This window comes from Xenopus laevis, chromosome 6L, assembly GCF_017654675.1.
Source record: "Xenopus laevis strain J_2021 chromosome 6L, Xenopus_laevis_v10.1, whole genome shotgun sequence".
NCBI lineage: Eukaryota > Metazoa > Chordata > Amphibia > Anura > Pipidae > Xenopus > Xenopus laevis.
Window position 1 is genome coordinate 16,033,822 of NC_054381.1, and position 18,702 is coordinate 16,052,523.

Here is an 18,702-nt window from a genome sequence, read left to right on the forward strand (position 1 = left end):
GACTGGATGGCTAATAAAAAAAACAAATTTTCCTTTATCTGTGACTTTAATATGAGCTAAATGGGGCCTTCAACCAGAAGAGGCTTGAGAAAGGGTCCTGTGAGACCCGAAACGTTGCCACGTCTGCTCACATTTGAGCCAATAAAATACACTTTTGAATTTTATACAATTTGCAGTGTGCTTCAGTATATTGGACTTTTTCAACCAGAAGTTCATCCTCCAATTGGGGACTTAAAGCAAAAAAAGACTGACAACCACTTCAACAACAATTGAAAAAATAGAAGCTAGGCAACTCATATAAAGGACAGTATCTAATAGAAGAAGCCACTCGGATGAGTGGTGAAACATTTTCAAGAAAAACTCGGTGTGAAGTTGTCTTTGACTTATTCTAGTAGATACTGTATATCATGACCTGGATAAATAAGAATCTTTATAGACACTCAGATAAAGTGTTAGTTCTGCTATATTGCCCTACTATTACTACTCACTACTAGCCTTACAAACTACAGCTGCTCTGCAATGGCCAGAAGAGTCACATTTATTTGCATCCTCCAGGTAATAGACCAGGTTGGGAAGTCGTGGTCAACAAACATAAGACGTCACTACCATGCTCTGGTTCTCAAAGGGACCCTCCTATACAGAATGGAATATCAATGAGCAGTACAGTTGTTTACTGATTTCCAGTTGAGACCCTGAGATATCTCCTTTCTTCCTGAAAAAAAACAGCCCAATGCAATACAATTCAATGTGAAAACCAGCGAAGGCCCAAACTAATTCTTATTTCCACACATTAGCCTTTGCAATATGCCTATTGTATCACTGGGGCAAACTGTATCTGTCAAAACTTAAACCCTGTTTCATTTCTCCTTTATCTTCATATGGTGCCTGTTACAGATCAAATGCACAACCTCTCTGCACTTCTACCTATTGACCAACCATTGGGATGCTCCTCCATCACATTGATGCCATTTTCCCCTCTATGTATGGCCCAATAGCACTAAAATTCCATGAAACAATTGCTCAGGTATCTCACTACTTGGACATGAGTCCTATTTATATTGTAGATGGAGAGTGCAAACACACACTCTATGAAACGTGTAGATTGTGTAGGGCATTGGTGCTCCTGTAAATAGAGATAGGTGCTTAGTTTATTGACTAAATCTGCCATTGTGAAAGTGCCTTTATATTTATAGCTCTCAAACATAAACTTTCACCACGGGGGTCCCAAAAAACAGAATTGTTGCTCACTGTAAGCCAAGGGAAATTCTATGTGAGCCTCTCTCTGTCCCAGGCATTTCAGAGCTCAGTGATTGATGGGAAATACTGCTGTGGTTTATTAACCCAGAACCATTGCAGCCCTGGTGTGAAATGTTTAGGATCTTTGACTATAGCCTAATGTTTGCCCTTCTTCACATTCACACAGATCCAACAGGACCATTACCAACTTTTTCTCAGGACAAGGCAAAGCAGAGCCTGGGAATGTGAGTAAATTCCACATGATGTGTAAACACACACTCTCCACCACACATGGCTCTATCAGGACCTTATCTGTTCCTGTCCTAAAAGTGCTTCCCCCTAATTAGATAACTTGCTACTGAGTCTCACTGAAAGATTTTATTGAGTCGGAGAGAGCGGAACTCGAAATGGCCCTGGGAAAAGAAACCTGGCGGCTTTAATTTAGGCACCTTTACCTGATGTCAATGATCTTCCCTGCACTTAGCAAAGTATAAAAGCTGTGTCAATAGACTCTGTTATTCAGCGAAGTTTAACACTTCTCCAGACCCGGGGACAGTGTCGTATAGTCACATCTGGATGTCAAGTGAGACATTAGCAAGTGGGGTATAATGAGCGCACATCAACTTTGGTGCCATGACACATGGGTGAGCCTGGATTAAATAGCACCATTGTATAAAGTCAAGCCTTCCTTGTCTTCCATGCAGCTTGTCAAACACTTTCATTTAATTTCCCCTCGACATGTTACAATAAAGCTTGGGTTGTATTGGCCCAGCTTGTCTGATTATTATGTGTCCAGGTTTCAGGTTCTGTGACAAAGAAGAAGGCAACACTGGAAGAGTTGAAGGTTTTGTCAAAATACAATAAGAGTAGTGGAACACAAGACAATTTGCAATGTTTTGTATCTCTCTGGATAGAGGTAAAAGTGCTCCTAATCCCCTCTAACTTTAATTGAGAGTGCCGAAAAACACTAAAAAAGTTCTGTCTCTCATGTGCAGTTTCACCATCAGGAATCAAGGGGCCCCATATTATTAGGTTAGCAAGACCCTCCCCCGAGTGGTCCCTAATAATGAACCTATTGGTCAACAGGGCTGAGGACCCTGCCAACAAGTAGAATGGGGCCCCAGTGAGAAGGTCGGACACACAATTGATCCACCCTGATTGGTCCCCATTAGGGTTGCCACCAGTTCGATTTTGATCTGAACAGTTCGGTTTTTGTAAGGCCTGTTCGGGTCTCAACTTTCTGTTCGATTTTCAGCCTTGTGAAACCCGAACAATAATCTGTCCAATACAAGAAAAACATTTAAATACTAAGATACTCACCTCGACATGGCTTTGTTACTATCAAGTGCAGTTCATTTCTTAATATTACAGATACAAAAAAAAAGCAAATCGATCAAAAATAAGATTTTTTTTTCTAAATTAGCATTGCTGTATTTCAGAGCTTTCTGGATAACTGATTTTTATATAATAGATCTCATACCTGTCATTAAAGGTTTGGGCATAATCATCAAGCAGAATATAGCTAGAGATGGGGTTGCTACCTGTGTGGTTTCAATACTTTGAAATATTGCGAAAACTCGATAGAAATCCAGGCAGTTGCACCTAAAGGTCCCCATAGACGCAAAGATTCTTCTTTGGTGAACGACCGATTTCAGTGCAGTCCGACCAATCCGTCAAATTATCGTACGGTTAGTGGGATTAGAACGATCGTACATCTTGCGATTTTTTGTCCGACATCTGTCAGAAAATTGATCGGGCAGGTTTAAAAATCTGTCCCAGATTATCGGTCCCAGTGCAATCTATCTATGTTTGCAGGTCCAAGCAGGCAGCTACTCTTCAGTTTTGCTGGCAATATTGCTTGAAATGGTCTTTTCAGTTGATGGACACATTGTGCATTTAAACAATCATTTCGAGATAATCGTGGTCTCACGATGATACAATAGCCTCGCCCGGTGTCATAACTCCACCGACATCATTGTGCCCACCTCTGATGTCATCATGCCTGTTCCTACATCCAGAGCCGGGCCAACCCAGCCAGGCGCCCTAGGCAACCTGGCCAGCCACGGCGCCGGCTGAGTGCGTGCTGGAGTGCGCATGCGCGAAACTACGCTCAGGTACGCATGCGCAAATTTACATGCGCGCATGCACAGAAGCATAACTACCGAGAGACTATCAGCGCCAGTCGGGGAGAGACGGGCCCGGACAAAGGGGTTAGGTGACAGAGCAGGTACGTGCCAGGCGCCCCCCAGCTTTGCGCCCTAGGCATGTGCCTACTCTGCCTACCCCTAGTTCCGGCCCTGCCTACATCACTGCCCTGCCCTCAATACTATGCACCCCAAAGGTGGCAACCCTAGTCCCCATTATGTTGTAATTCCGCCCACAATTCAACTAAATTACCCCAGTTACCCACAAGATGACCCACAAATCACACTTTTATGTTTCTTGGAACCCCCTTCCTCTGTCATATGGCCCCTGAGTGCATTACAATACCAGTCACTTTTCCTGCAGAATTGTGCTTAGTAGACAATAATACCTATGCCGGCATAGTTTCATGGTATATCTCTGTACAGAAGAGATATGATGGTGGTGGCCAAAACATTTTGGCACTATTTAGCTGCCATGTTGTTCCATGCCCTGGATTAATAAGCCACGCCCCTTTCTGACTTCTTGATATAGGATTGTAACACAATAGGATACCTATGGGGGAGATAAGGGGTGCTTTCCATGCACTATCCAAATTATATGTTGTAGAGTTTCTACAATCAAATTAGGCCCAATCAAGTGGTCTCAAACTGCTGCAGGTTCTTCTTTCTCTAAACTCTGATGCCTCTGTCTCTGCACTTCTGGGAGCACAAGTGTATTCACAAAACAAGAGAATTTAACAGAGTTTTACGGAGGACATCAGTTCACCCCACACTTATGATGACTTCAAGTGTCAGGTCCAAGGGAGAATTGACAAACAGCTCCAAAGTGACACTATAATGAAGGGAGCCCAGCAATTGCTCTTCTTCCCAAAGAAGCGCTAATTACTTAGTTAGACTCCATGTGTTCATATTTACAACAAATCTTAATTTTCCCAGTATGTTCTCCTTTTAAGGTCTCATTACAAACTGGAGATTATATATTGTAAGCTCTTCAGGACAGGGATCTATTTCTCATACTGCAGTACTGCCATACTTCTTTCATTCTTGTGCTGATCCTGACCTCCTGCTGCAAGGCTACTGTAACAAACAGCAGGACATTGCACTGAAATATTCAGATCACATTTCTTCTTTAAGCGATACTGACACTAAAAATGTTCTTTTCAAAATATTATAGTACATTAAAAGTTACCTATATGTCATGTTGGGTGTTTTTCACTGATAGTTCTGCTTTGTTAGTATTTATTAGTTGAAGTTCCTAACCCTGACTGTTTAGCCAGCCTGACTGTCCCTTCTTAAACTGTCAGTTAGAGTTTCTATGGCAGCCCCCTCAAACAGGAATATGGGGATCAGATGGGTAATGTAAAAGCATCAGGCAAATTCTCAAATACAAATTCCCTGCTTGAAGCTGTTGGCTCTCATGATTCTGCTGTAGGGAAGCTGCTTTTTTTTTTGTGACAACAACAGCATTAATGTACAACATGATAACATGTTTATTTTCTTTTATTTATATTTTTTATATAATAGAACTTTGTAGTTGTGACCTTGTGTGGATGTGGCCAAAAGGTTGAGTGGTCAAAATGTAGTCATGACTTAAATAAACATTTGTGGCAGCACCCTTATGGGCATATATGTAAACTTTTGATTTGTATTACTAGCTACTCGTCTTGATTAGTGCAAGAAAAAACATAAATCATAGATAGTGAGACATATTAAATAATAGGCAGCACATATTCATTCAGCGCTGGTTCAAAATGGGGTTTACTTCCCATTTAAAAAGAATATTATACAGAGTCGTTTGAAAAACAATAAACTTTTTCATTTTGCATGTCGGGTTTTTTCCACTGGGGATAACAGAAAAATGCTGAATTCAGATTAAATCACTTGGTGCAGTAAGGATTCTGTTGTTGTGGCAGCCGGAGGGCGCTGTTTCACTGCAGTTTGTGGATGAGATACAGTGTGAGCTACTAATAAGTCGCTATGAGAGCTGCCATTAACTAAATGTATGCATTTAAACTGGGTAGCAAAATGTTCAGTATACCCATTTTCTTTGATGAGAAAAAATGAAAGTGAATTTCACACCATACTAAGGTTAGATATAAGACCTATAATAAGATATTGTTATTTGGTTAATGATTTATGGGACTTATTTGTTGTTATTTTTACATTCACTGCACTTGGCAATAAGATAGACAGAGACACAAAATGAAAGTTAAAGAGAAACAAAAACAAATACGTTGAGAATAAGAGAAACTGACAGAGGAAAGTTAAACAGGGTGTATATTTAGAATTTTTTGATCATTTACCATTTTAGAGTTAAATAGAAATATAAAGGGTCCTAAAAATTGCAAAGCTCCATTAGGACATGAATCATAATTCAACCTCCACTAAATGGAATAAATGATCGGAGGGGCAACTATAGTGAAGTGCAGCATTAATTGGTGCAATATAAACCTATGGTGCCAATGAAGAGGTAAAGAAGCATGGAGAAATGGAAACAAACCAGGAGGGATGGGTAAAATTAAAGTATAGGGGGAGAAAGGAAAGAAGGCAAATAAAAGGAAGGGAATGGGTAAGGAGAGGAAGAGGGAGGAAGGAAAGGAAAGGTGGGAGAGGGAGGGAGGGATGGAAGGGAAAGAAAAGAAATTAAGGAAAGGAAAGGAGAATGGTATTAAATCTAAAAATGATCAGAGGGGTATTTACTGTGAAGTGTTGTATAACTTGGTGCTATGCAAAACAATGGTGCTAATGATTAAAGAAGGAAACAATGATGGATGGGGAGGGAGGGAGGAGGAATGGAAAGGAGGGTGAGAGGGAGAAGGAGGGAGGAAAAGAAAGGAAAGATAGGAAGGAAGGAAATAGGAGGATAGGAAAGGAAAGGTGGGGGATAGAAGAGAAGGGAAGAAAACAAAGGAAAAAGGATGGAGAGATGGATGGAAGGGAAAGAAAATAATTGGGAGGGTAAAAGTAAAGGAAAGGCAAGAAAAGAAAGAAGGAAAGGAGGAAGGCATTAATTTGAATAATAATCAGAAGGGTATTTAGTGTTAAGTTCTGTACAATGCTGTGCTATGCAAACCAATGGTGCTAATGACTGAAGAATGCGGGATGGATAATAAGGAAGTAAGGGGTATAGATATGGATAGATAACAGAGGAGCTAATAATCAGAATAGATATATATGAACTGATAAATGGATACAAGGCCCAGTAGATACATATTGCAGACAGATATTATATATATTATTTCTGGCCAATCTTTGTGAAAATAAAACGACTAGATACATACAAGTAAAAAACAAAATTTATTTTACATACCATCGTTATGATGGAGGAGGCTAAATAATAATTTAGCATGCATATGTAGAGGTATTTTTTTTTCTTTATAAATACAATGTACAAAAATAAAGACAGCCTATAGTGTAGCCTTCAGGTGCCCAGCGGGTTTTCTTATGATGGTGTCAACACAAAAGTAGGGGACTCCCAGTAGCCTGTGTAACCCCCATGACCCTGCCTGGGAACAAATGCCCCCCAGCAGGGAAGAGTCAGTCAGTATAGTGGATAATACAGTCAATACCCAGTGATGATGGGGCAGTGCTTGGGGCAAGGACCTCTCCATGGTGCTGGAATGGACTGGGCTCATCCAGTCTGAGTGCCCGGGGTTCCGCTAAGGGGTCGGCGGGTGGTACTAGCAGGTCCGGACTGAGAATTAAAATAGGCCCTGGCATTTCAAGCACACAGAGGCCCAAAGAGCCCCCACCAGCCCACTAAATACTGACTTTCTATGGCACCTTATAGCAGCCCCTCTGGCATTTGCCAGAACCCACAGATTGCCAGTCCGGGCCTGGGTACTAGCACAAAACAATGATCACATGGCTCCTCTAATACAAGTCTCTTTAGGGAAGGGAGGACAATGATGTGCCAGGGTGATACTGGCTCAGTGGCCGCTCTGCTTATTGTGGCTGTTCTCCTCTTCCTCGGATGTGCAGTCAGAAGAATGATGGTAAAACCGCTTCCCCTCCCCTCTGTGATCTTCCTCTTCCTCCTCTTCCCTGTCCTCCTCCTCGTCCTCTTCGCTGTCTGTATAGTCTCTGGGCTGCAGGCGGCCGTTCCCTTTGATGGGCTCCCCCCTGGGATGGAGATGGTAGGATTTCTTCTCTTCCTGCAGCTCATCCGAGCACTTCTCCTCGCTGCTGCCCTTGCCTGCCCTCTGCTGTTTCTCTGCTGAGTCCTGCGCCGCCTGCTCCTTGGCTTTCTTACTCCTCTTCCATTTCATGCGCCTGTTCTGGAACCAGATCTTCACCTGAGGCAGAAACAAAGACATTGTTATAACCATTTCTTTCCAGATCCATAACGGGGTAGTTTGCTCAAAGTTCTACATTATTGTCCCCATATTCCTATTTTACATTTGTATCTCATCTCTGTTAAACAATAATGTCTAATCTAGGGAGAACACAATTACAACACTACCTCTGCATAGGTAAACAATAAATAAAGAACAAATAGAAAAATGTATTGTCTAATTTTAGGGGGGAAAAAACTGGCAAAATCAGCATGAATTTATAAAGAAATAAGTAAATACACAGATCAATAGAATCGCACATTTATATATATATAACTGTACGGACAGGCCTGTGTCTAGTTTAGGAGATTAAATTACACGGGGTGAACAAATGCAGAATATACAGTTTATGTCTGTGTGATTACCCTAATACTGTCTGTGTGTTGATTATCCTAGTACTGTCTGTGTTATTACCCTAGTACTATATATGTTATTACCCTAGTACTGTCTGTGTGTTGATTATCCTAGTACTGTCTGTGTGATTACACTAGTATTGTCTGTGTTATTACCCTAGTACTGTCTGTGTTATTACCCTAGTACTGTCTGTGTAATTACCCTAGTATTGTCTGTGTTATTACCCTAGTACTGTCTGTGTGATTACACTAGTATTGTCTGTGTTATTACCCTAGTACTGTCTGTGTGATTACACTAGTATTATCTGTGTTATTACTGTCTGTGTGATTACCCTAGTATTGTCTGTGTTATTACCCTAGTACTGTCTGTGTGATTACCTTAGTACTGTCTGTGTAATTACCCTAATACTGTCTGTGTTATTACCCTAGTACTATATATGTTATTACCCTAGTACTGTCTGTGTGTTGATTATCCTAGTACTGTCTGTGTGATTACCCTAGTATTGTCTGTGTTATTACTGTCTGTGTGATTACCCCAGTACTATCTGTGTGATTACCCTAGTACTGTCTGTGTGAGTACCTTAGTACTGTATTTGTGAGTACTCCAGAGCAGTGTGATTTTCCCAGTACCCACTGTATGAGTAATACCCCAGCGCAGGGTTGTAACTATAGAGGAAGCAGACCCTGCGCCTGCAGGAGGGCCCAGGAGGTATAGGGGCCTCACGAGGCCCTAATTCATATACAGTTTCAATAAATATTGGTAAAACAAGTCAACTGCTAAAAATTTTGGGGGCCTGAAAAATAATTGCTGTGGGGCCCAGTAATATCTAGTTACGCCACTGCCCCAGCGTTTGGCAAGTCCAGCTTACCAGTGGGAATAGCCTGCTTTGCCCTAAGCCTCAGTATCTTTGGTCTGGAGTTATTGTATGAAACTACAGCTACATACTGTATAAGGGAAATGCTACTTAATACCATTTCAATAAATCTGGCTAAGAAAATTGCCCAAACATAAGATTTCTGAACTCCAGCTCTGGGAGGCAGGTTTGGAGCCACTGATTATAATTTCATCTAAAAAGCCATTTCCTACACCAATCTGCACACATGATGCAAGTCCTCCCCAGTTCTGTAGATTCATTGTATTCCCGGCACCTGCATCACATGCTGGGTAAAGTACCTGTATCAGTTGTGTTCCCAGCACCCACTCCAAATGCATTCCTATAACACTTGTATTTCCAGCACCTGCATCATGTGCCTTCTGAGTACCTATACCTGCTGTATTCCCAGCACCTGCATCATGTGACTTCTTGTTACCTGTACTCTAACTGATTCTGGGTACCTGAATCACATGCCTTGTAAACGCCTGTATCAGTTCCAATCCATACACCTGCATCCCATGTATTCTAAGCATTTATTTTAACATGCCATGATCTCTGTTACTTAAATCATGCTTTAAAGTCGTTGTTACCCTTTGAGTTAACTTTAAGTATGAAGTAGAGAGTGATATTCTGACACAACCTGCAGTTGGTTTCATTTTTTATTATTTGTAGTTTTTGAGTTACTTAGCTTTTTATTCAGTAGCTCTCCAGTTTGCAATTTTAGCCATTTGGTTGCTAGGGTCCATATTTCCTTAGCAACCATGCATTGATTTGAAAAAGACACTAGAATATGAATAGGAGAGGCCTGAATAGAAAGATGAGTAATAAAAAGTAGCAATAACAATACATGTGTAGCCTTACAGAGCATTTGTTTTTAGATGGGGTCAGTGACCCCCATTTGAAAGCTGGAAAGAGTCAGAAGAAGGCAAATAATTAAAAAAACTTTTACAAATAAATAAGGAAGACCAATTGAAAAGTTGCTTAGAATTGTCCATTTTATAACATACTAAAAGTTAACTTAAACGTGAACCACTCCTTTAACTATATCAGTACCTATAGCAGTTCTATGCTGCCACAGTAATAGATGTTGAAGTACATCATCTGATCTATGCACCACAAGTACTATAAAGGCCAGAGGGACAGTTTATATAGGTGCTATAATTACTGTAGTAAATTACAGTTGATACAGGAGCTAGAATTATTATATAAAGGACAGAATCAAAGTTTATATAGATGTCAGAATTGCTTGACTCTCAATAACAATTGATGTAGGTGCTAGAATTACTATTGCTATAGAGGATACAATCACAGTTTATATAGGTTTGAGAATTATTATAGATGACAAATATATAACTGATATTAGTGAAAAAGAAAGATTTTTATATATAGGGCTTGGAGAAGAAAAACCTCATTCCTTTCTTTTTTTTTATTTCTTATTATTTATTGTGTTTTTTCAACAAATACATACATAGTATCATCATATATTTCTCTAAGGAGTAAGGTCTAGTATCTTCTATAAATCCCTCATTCCTTTCTTTTAATGAAGATTACGTATGAAAGGAAAGGTCTGTGTTTTCTGTAGAACTGGGGATCTACTAGTCATATAATACACAATATACAGATATAAACACACACAACTCAATTGGCCCAAGTCCCTTGATCTCCTTTCTCCTAAAGTCAGATTGGAGTGGGGTGTTGAATATAATAAAGCAATTGTGAGCCCAGAAAATCAAAGCTCTGCAGTGATGCCAAAGGAAGGCAATATCTGATTTTAAGAGGTGCTTGTGATTGAAACCTCCCTGTGACAATAGTGTTTGATGTGGGAGAGTCGGTGGGAGAGAGAGACTTGGGGGGTACAAGCGATTAAGCACTGACTGCTTTACCTGCGTCTCAGTGAGCATCAGGGAAGTGGCCACTTCAAAGCGTTTCGGCCTGGAGAGGTACTTGTTCAGCTTGAATTGGTGCTCCAGTTCCAACAGCTGCTGACTGGTAAACGCTGTCCTTGGTCTTCTGCACTTTCCCAGCAGGTTGGATTGGGCCTGGGCTGGGGAGGGAGGGAAAATAGCAACACATAAATATATACAGTACCCAGCATACACAAACACAATGGCTCAGTTATTTCCAACTGCCCGTTTATCTGGCGATATATATTGATTTTTTATCCAATACAAAGGCAGAGCTATATATATATATATATATATATATATATATATATATATATATATATATATATATATATATATATATATATATATATATATATATATATACAGTTCTGTATTATGGCTGGATATATATATATATATATATATATATATATCTCAACCCATTATCAATATATTTAAGACAGAGACATTTTGTGCATACTGCTACTGAAAAATGCCTTACCCTTTAAACAAAACAGGGATTGTTTGTCCATATATTGCAATATATTTAAGCTGGCCCCATATATATATATATATATGCCATGTTGGACCCAATGCCTGGGCAACAATCCTCAACCTGCTATCCAATATCTAGTAAATCCTATATGTCTCACTTGGATCTTTGGTTATCCCCAAGGAACTGTATTAAATACTTTGTTTCTTCTTTGTATTACGCTATGAATAATCCAACAACAGCTGCTTGACTTTAACGATTTTCCATAACTTGCTTGATCTACAGTTATCGCTTGCTTTCATTTTATTTGCTTTTGCTATTTTTTGTTAGGCTAGTTTTCTTTCGTTTTTTTTTACTCCCAATTTGGGTTTCTATGATAATTAATTGGATTCCTGTTTTTGGTGCCATGTTTTGCACAGGGTTTGCACTGCTTACACTCTTGTTAGATTTTTTCCCTGAGGAAGATGTGATCGAAACGTTGGACATTCTTTTGTTTTTCTATTTCTAATCTGTTGAGTGTGGTATTTTTTCCTCTATATTTTGGTGAGTGCTCCTCCATGTTCCATATATATATAAAGGCAGAGTGCTGCCCACTTGGAATTACTATATATATAGAGAGAGAGAGAGAGAGAGAGAGAGAGAGAGAGAGAGAGAGAGAGAGAGAGAGAGAGAGAGAGAGAGAGAGAGAGAGAGGCACAACAGAGGCTCGCACTCACAGCACTTACAAAAAAATAAAGGTATTTATTAAGCAATTGACGTTTCGGATAGATCCCTTGCCTTTCTCAAAGGTTTTGAGAAAGGCTAGGGATCTAGCCGAAAAGTCAGTTGTTTTTGCGCCTATATACATTTGTTTGAGCTTTCTGCACCCAGGCACCGTATACTCCTACACTAGTTGTGCCGACATCCTGCTGCTTATATATATATATATATATATATATATATATATATATATATATATATATATATATATATATACACCAATAGTTTCCAAAACAACACTCCCTTTAGTGAAAATTTTTAATTTTTATTGTTACATAGTATCTGCTTCCAACCTTTATTGTTACAAAAATTACATTTTTTCATTAAAGGGAGTGCTGGTTTGGAAACTATTGGTGTATGCAAAATTACCGTGCACCCCTCTCTTTATCTATATTGCCTTGGAGTGCGGATACTCATTGGAGAATTATATATATATATAATGGTATATATATATATATATATATATATATATATATATATATATATATATATATATCTTCACTTGGGCAGCACCCTGCTGACGTCAAGTTCCCTGGGTGCACGGTACAATATCCAAATATTTCAAAAAAGACCAGCAACACCAGGATTTTTGTCAAAACGAAGTGTATTCAATTATTGCAGGTATAGCCGACGTGACGTTTCGGTCCACGCAGGGACCTTCCTCATGGCAGTTGCCATGAGGAAGGTCCCTGCGTGGACCGAAACGTCACGTCGGCTATACCTGCAATAATTGAATACACTTCGTTTTGATACACAAAAATCCTGGTGTTGCTGGTCTTTTTTGAAATATATATATATATATATATGGTGAGTGCTCCTCCATGTTCCATATAAATAAATATATATATATAGTCCAAGCTTCTCCCGCACACCGTTCACAGTTATGAAAATCCGGGTGCCTCCACTACATGCTTCATCAATATATATCAAAAAGAGGTGGAGCACACCGGTATTACAAACAAAGTTAAAACATATTTATTTTATTAATCCATTTAAAAACAGGCCAACGTTTCGGTCTGCTCCTAAGACCTTTATCATTGATAAAGGTCTTAGGAGGAGACCGAAACGTTTTTTAAATGGATTAATAAAATAAATATATATATATATATATATATATATATATATATATATACATATATATATATATATATATAACGAAAAAAAGAACCGCACTCACAGGGCTTTATGAAGGTGCAAAATCAAAAATTGATGTTTATTTCGACGTTTCGGCTATTCACTTAAGCCGTCATCAGGAAGTTTAAGTGAATAGCCGAAACGTCGAAATAAACATCAATTTTTGATTTTGCACCTTCATAAAGCCCTGTGAGTGCGGTTCTTTTTTTCGTTATACATGTTTTGCTATAACCAGCACCTAGGCATTAACGTTTGTTTTGAGTGCACCAGCATTTGGACTGTATATATATATATATATATATATTATACACACATCCTTGAAAATGGCTCCAAGGGGGGCAGAAACGTTGGACACAAATATTCATGCAAATAAAGGTGACTCGATTCACTAACATTTGGAGTGAGGTTCTAAGGGATTAATTATGCAATAAAGGTTTTGAACCTACACCCTAAAGAATACAGAAAATCCAGATTAGAGTGTGGCTGCCTATGAACATAAATTCCACATACAATTCCACAGTGCATATAATTCCCTAGTAACAACATCTAGTTATTTCATTCATTTAGTCAATGTGTATCTATGAGGGTATTACAGTTTTACCAGCCATTAAATACATGATATACAATCGAATGCATCAGCCTTCTGCGTCCAAAGACTCATGACCTCGCTGCGACTGATCGCAATTAAGCAGAGGAAAAGAAAGTGGAGACTTTGGTTTGCTAATCAGCAGGAGATAAGGCTTGTTTCACTGATTTCATCCTCCCTAATAAGTTTCTTATCAGGTAAACACCGTGTTTATTCAGGAGTGTGATCCTTGCCTTTTAATTCAAACCTCTGTTATCTGATTGATCAATCAGCACAAAGCAAGTCAGAGATTTAAACTGGATCCTTAGAGCAATTGTGGGCTGTTTATACGCACAATCACAAGGGATATTTGCTAAGGCGCAATATACCTAATGGTTTATAAAGGGGGACTCCATCTAAAAACTATCACTTTGCACAAGAAAATTTTAATACATTTTTTTTTCTTTTTACAAATGTTCAAGAATTGGTTATTGCACTGCCGGTTGTGACTCCTGTAATGCAGCCAAAGCAGTTAATTATTTTAGGCGCAAGAAAACGAGACCATAAAGGGGATCCGTTAAAATTAACCGAACCTGCTTGGAAAATAACATTTCTTTCAATGCGCAATTGGGTAAAATAAACTCAGCTATAGACATGAAATAAATGACTTTTTGACAGTAGAAGAAATGATATGAAGGAAGAAAAAAATAAATACAAAAAAATAAATAAAAAGCGAAATTATATTCTGTATGAAAGTATTTCTGTAGGAGAACCGACGGTGATTGCTAATACAGAAATGAGTCTAATTAAATGGAATAGACTAATGTCCCTGGAGGGGGGTTAGATCTTGTCTATACAGAGAGGAATCTGCAGTCTGCCCAGAGAGTAATAGTAATATATAATAAATATAAAGAGTAATAGTCGCAAGCTTTGGGAGTGAATAATTCACTAAATCGAGCGAATTTGCGATTATTTCGATCGCGTCTTGCAGGTAGATGCCCCTGTAGGCCCAGCAGACTCTAACACATGTTATCCAATAAAAGCCAACAAGGCATGTTTAATAAAAGGAGTATTTCCCAGCTCTGTTTGATCGTCGCTCCCACCAACACCTTTTCTACATTACATCCTTTATTAATGTCATAAAAAAGCCCCACACCGAATCCCAGGCACGAAAAGACGCCGCTACAGCCCCAGTGCAAAGGAAATTGGAGGAGACCTTCGTCTCTGGAAGTGTTACCCACTCAATGGCAGTGACATTCTGGGAAAATTGCTTTCATTTCGTTCAGACGCATTGAAGGCTTTCTGCAATCGCTTTATCTGCAACAGCGCGAGGGGAAGGGAGAGTGCAAACACAATGGTAAGCACAAGTGGGGGGTCTCACTCGCTGGGAGCGGCTTCAAACTCTATTCAGAGATTTGTCATTTCTGGGACACATTTCTACAAGGCAAACACATCATATGTGAGCTGGATGACCAGTCTGTGGAAAAGCAGAATTTCTCACCTGCCTGATATTTCCCAGCACAAACATCACCCACTCAGACTGTAGCCCCTGTTACATGAAATAAGAGAACAGACAGGCTCTTGTTTAGCCCTCAATTGCCCATGTGTGATAGATGCTGGTGTACTATAATATACCTACTTATATATATATATATATTTATATAGTAGGTATATTATTGTATACCTATATAAATATATAAAAATATATCTATATATCTATATAAATAAATATATATATATATAGTAGGTATATTAAAGTACACCAGCATGCCTTATCTATCACACATAGGCAATTGAGGGCTAATCAAGAGCCTGTCTGTGTGTGTGTGTATATATATATATATATATATTATATATATATATATATATATATATATATACACACACATATACACAGTGGCTTAACTAGATATTACTGGGCCCCACAGCAAATTATTTTTCAGGCCCCCAAAATGTTGAGAGGTGGATTTGTTTTACCAATATTTATTGAAATGGTACATAAATAAGGGCCTTATGGGGTCCCTATACTTCCTGGGTCCCCCTGCTTCATCTATAGTTATGCCAATATATATATTTTTATACACTCCTATACTAGACATGCCCAGAGGAAACAGAAGGACATTCTGGGGCAGAATTAAAGTTGCAGCTCAAACTCAAATCAGGGTAAAAGGCAGAAATACAGATGAGTTTGTTGCCAAATATGTGTGTGTATATATATATATATATATATCCTAGAAACAATAGCACTAGCTTGCTCCTAGTAAAATAAGTACCTCTGGGCAAAACCGCTGCACTCTCCCTATAATTAAACAATACAGGAACAATATAAAAAAAAGTCTATTGTTTATTCAATGAATGAGAACTTTATCTAATGGCAGATCAGAAATCTCAGTCTTTTAAAAAATAAATAAATAAATATATATACATATATATATATAGCCGTTATATTTAGATATATTCTAGATAGGAAGCAAAATAGATACACACAGACATATATATATATCTGTGTGTGTCCTGTATTGTTTGTCTCACAGGCTGACATTAAATTAAAATCATTTTTTATTGTCTATAAATTTACAATCATTATAAATTGAAAGTAAAGCTGCAAATAGTATGTACATTGTGTTGTTGAAAATAACAGCATTATGCCATACAAATGTTATGTGTTACTAGGTGATTAAAGGGGACGGTTCTAATGGTGCTTTAATGTAAAATCTGTACAGTTTAGACCGGAAGGTATTAATGTCTGATTATTAATTGTACTTGCATTTCAATAGCAATGTTTAATGGGACTACAGGCAAGTTATACGTTTATATTTATACTGGTGTGTGTGTGTTTGTGTGTGTGTGTGTTTGTGTGTGTGTGTAAGTAGTAGAAAGAGAGGCTGTATTTTATATTTACATTATTACACTCAGTTTAGGATAAACATTTATGTTTTAAAATGATTATATCCAGTCCTGCTGCATATTGTACTGTATAAATACATTTAAGATATTTAAGATAATGTATTCTTTGAATCTGGGGATTTCTTTAGGTGGCGATGCATTTATGAATAATATATTTGTAATAAATATGGAAGGGAGTGTGGAGGTTGTTACAATTATAATGGCTACACATGTCTGTTGTGTTTAGGAACAAATATGTAAATATAAAAACACAAGAAGCTGTATGTTATATTGTGTGTATCATGTATATATATATCTAGGGGACTGTATAGTTAATAAAGGAGACATGAGTTTGTCCAATTACAGTCGCTGCGATTAGTGAGCGCTTTGCTTCCAGACGCAGGATTAATAAATGACAGGTTGGTTTGATACAGTGTCGCAAGCAATCAGTTTTGGGTAAGTTATAGGAGAGGGTTAGGGGTACAAAGAGACTGGGCAGCAGGGGTGCAATGTTTTGGGGTAACCCTAGTGCAGCAGTGACAGGTTATAGACAAATAGTGTTACTCACAGTTAAAGTCTGCCATTTTGGGCAGCATCATGCCGGCAGTGGAGGCTCTGAGCCACTGGTCCAGTTGGAAGGTGCCAGCGCTGATCTTGATGGGGTCCATGGGGTGGGGGTGGTGGCTGCTCTGCATCTGGGAGTAGGGGTAGGACAGAGCTGGGTGCTGCCCCGCTGCCAAGTAGCTGTACATCGGGTGTCCATACAGGGCCTGAGGGGGGATCCCTGGAGCAGCCTGGGGGTGCAATGACATCATGTTTGGGGGGTGCTGGTGGCTGCTCAGGAAACCTGGTTTAGGGACCAGTCCACAAGTCCTTGGAGGGGAGGGGGAGTCAGTCCTGAGGCTGTCAGTGTGCTCGGACGGGGGGCTCCCGGAGAGAGACGAGGAGGACAGCGAGGTGACCAGAGCCAATGGGGAGGTCTGAGCCTTGGGGGGATCTATCGCCAGGAGAGCGTCAATCCTGAAATTCTTGGACTTCTCCATGAGCTGTGCGGGCCCTCCAGCCGTGTGTTCCCTGCGGAGTGATAGTGGCAAACAGTGACACTGCGCTGTGTGCAGGAGGGAATCCGATGGGCTCAACTCACTGACACTGTCTCTACCAGTCTGTCTGTGATCTGCGGATAGAAGAATCCGCGACCCCTGAGTATAATGGAGGGACCTTCCTCCTGCTCCGCTCTCTGTGCCTCAGGCTTCAGCTCTGCCGGACAGACTGTCACTTTCCTTGTGGGGCGCGGCGTTTGCTGCTGTGGCCCCTGAGTATGAGGAGGTCGGAGTGAGAGGTGAGATGTGAGTCTCAGGAGTAACAGGTAAGAGACTATGAGGCTTCAGTAACTCCAGCAGCGCTGTCACTGGTCACTCCGGCTGCAGCCCCACTGCTCTCACTTCAAGGCCCGTGCTGCCTGCCTATTGGCCGCTCCAATCACCCTCCCTGATTGGTAGGTCAGTCACTGGAGGGCGGATTCTATTGGTGCCTTCTGAGACCTGTCAGTGAATGGGAAGGTCCGGGCAGCTGTGCGGCTGGTGAGAAGGTTCTGCCTTCAACCTTAGGGCCCACACATTACACATCATTACACACTCACATACTGATACAACATTACACACTCACACACTCACACACTCACACACTGATACAACATTACACACTCACACACTCACACACTCACACACTGATACAACATTACACACTCACACACTCACACACTCACATACTGATACAACATTACACACTCACACACTCACACACTCACACACTGATACAACATTACACACACACACTCACACACTGATACAACATTACACACTAACACTTACACACTCACACACTGATACAACATTACACACTAACACTTACACACTCACACACTGATACAACATTACACAATCACACACTCACACAACATTACACATTACACACTGACACAACATTACACACTCACACACTGATACAACATTACACACTCACACACTCACACACTGA

The 18,702-nt window shown here is 39.7% G+C and overlaps 1 protein-coding gene across 1 annotated transcript; it reads right to left on the minus strand.

Moving 5' to 3' along the window:
- Positions 1-6,658: 6,658 nt before the first annotated feature.
- mnx1.L (motor neuron and pancreas homeobox 1 L homeolog) lies at positions 6,659-17,996 on the minus strand. The gene is given in 3 exon segments (NM_001096823.1): positions 6,659-7,675; positions 10,826-10,986; positions 17,234-17,996. Coding segments are annotated over 3 exon segments (1,002 nt in total). The 5' UTR covers positions 17,709-17,996; the 3' UTR covers positions 6,659-7,309.
- Between the last annotated feature and the right edge of the window lie 706 nt (positions 17,997-18,702).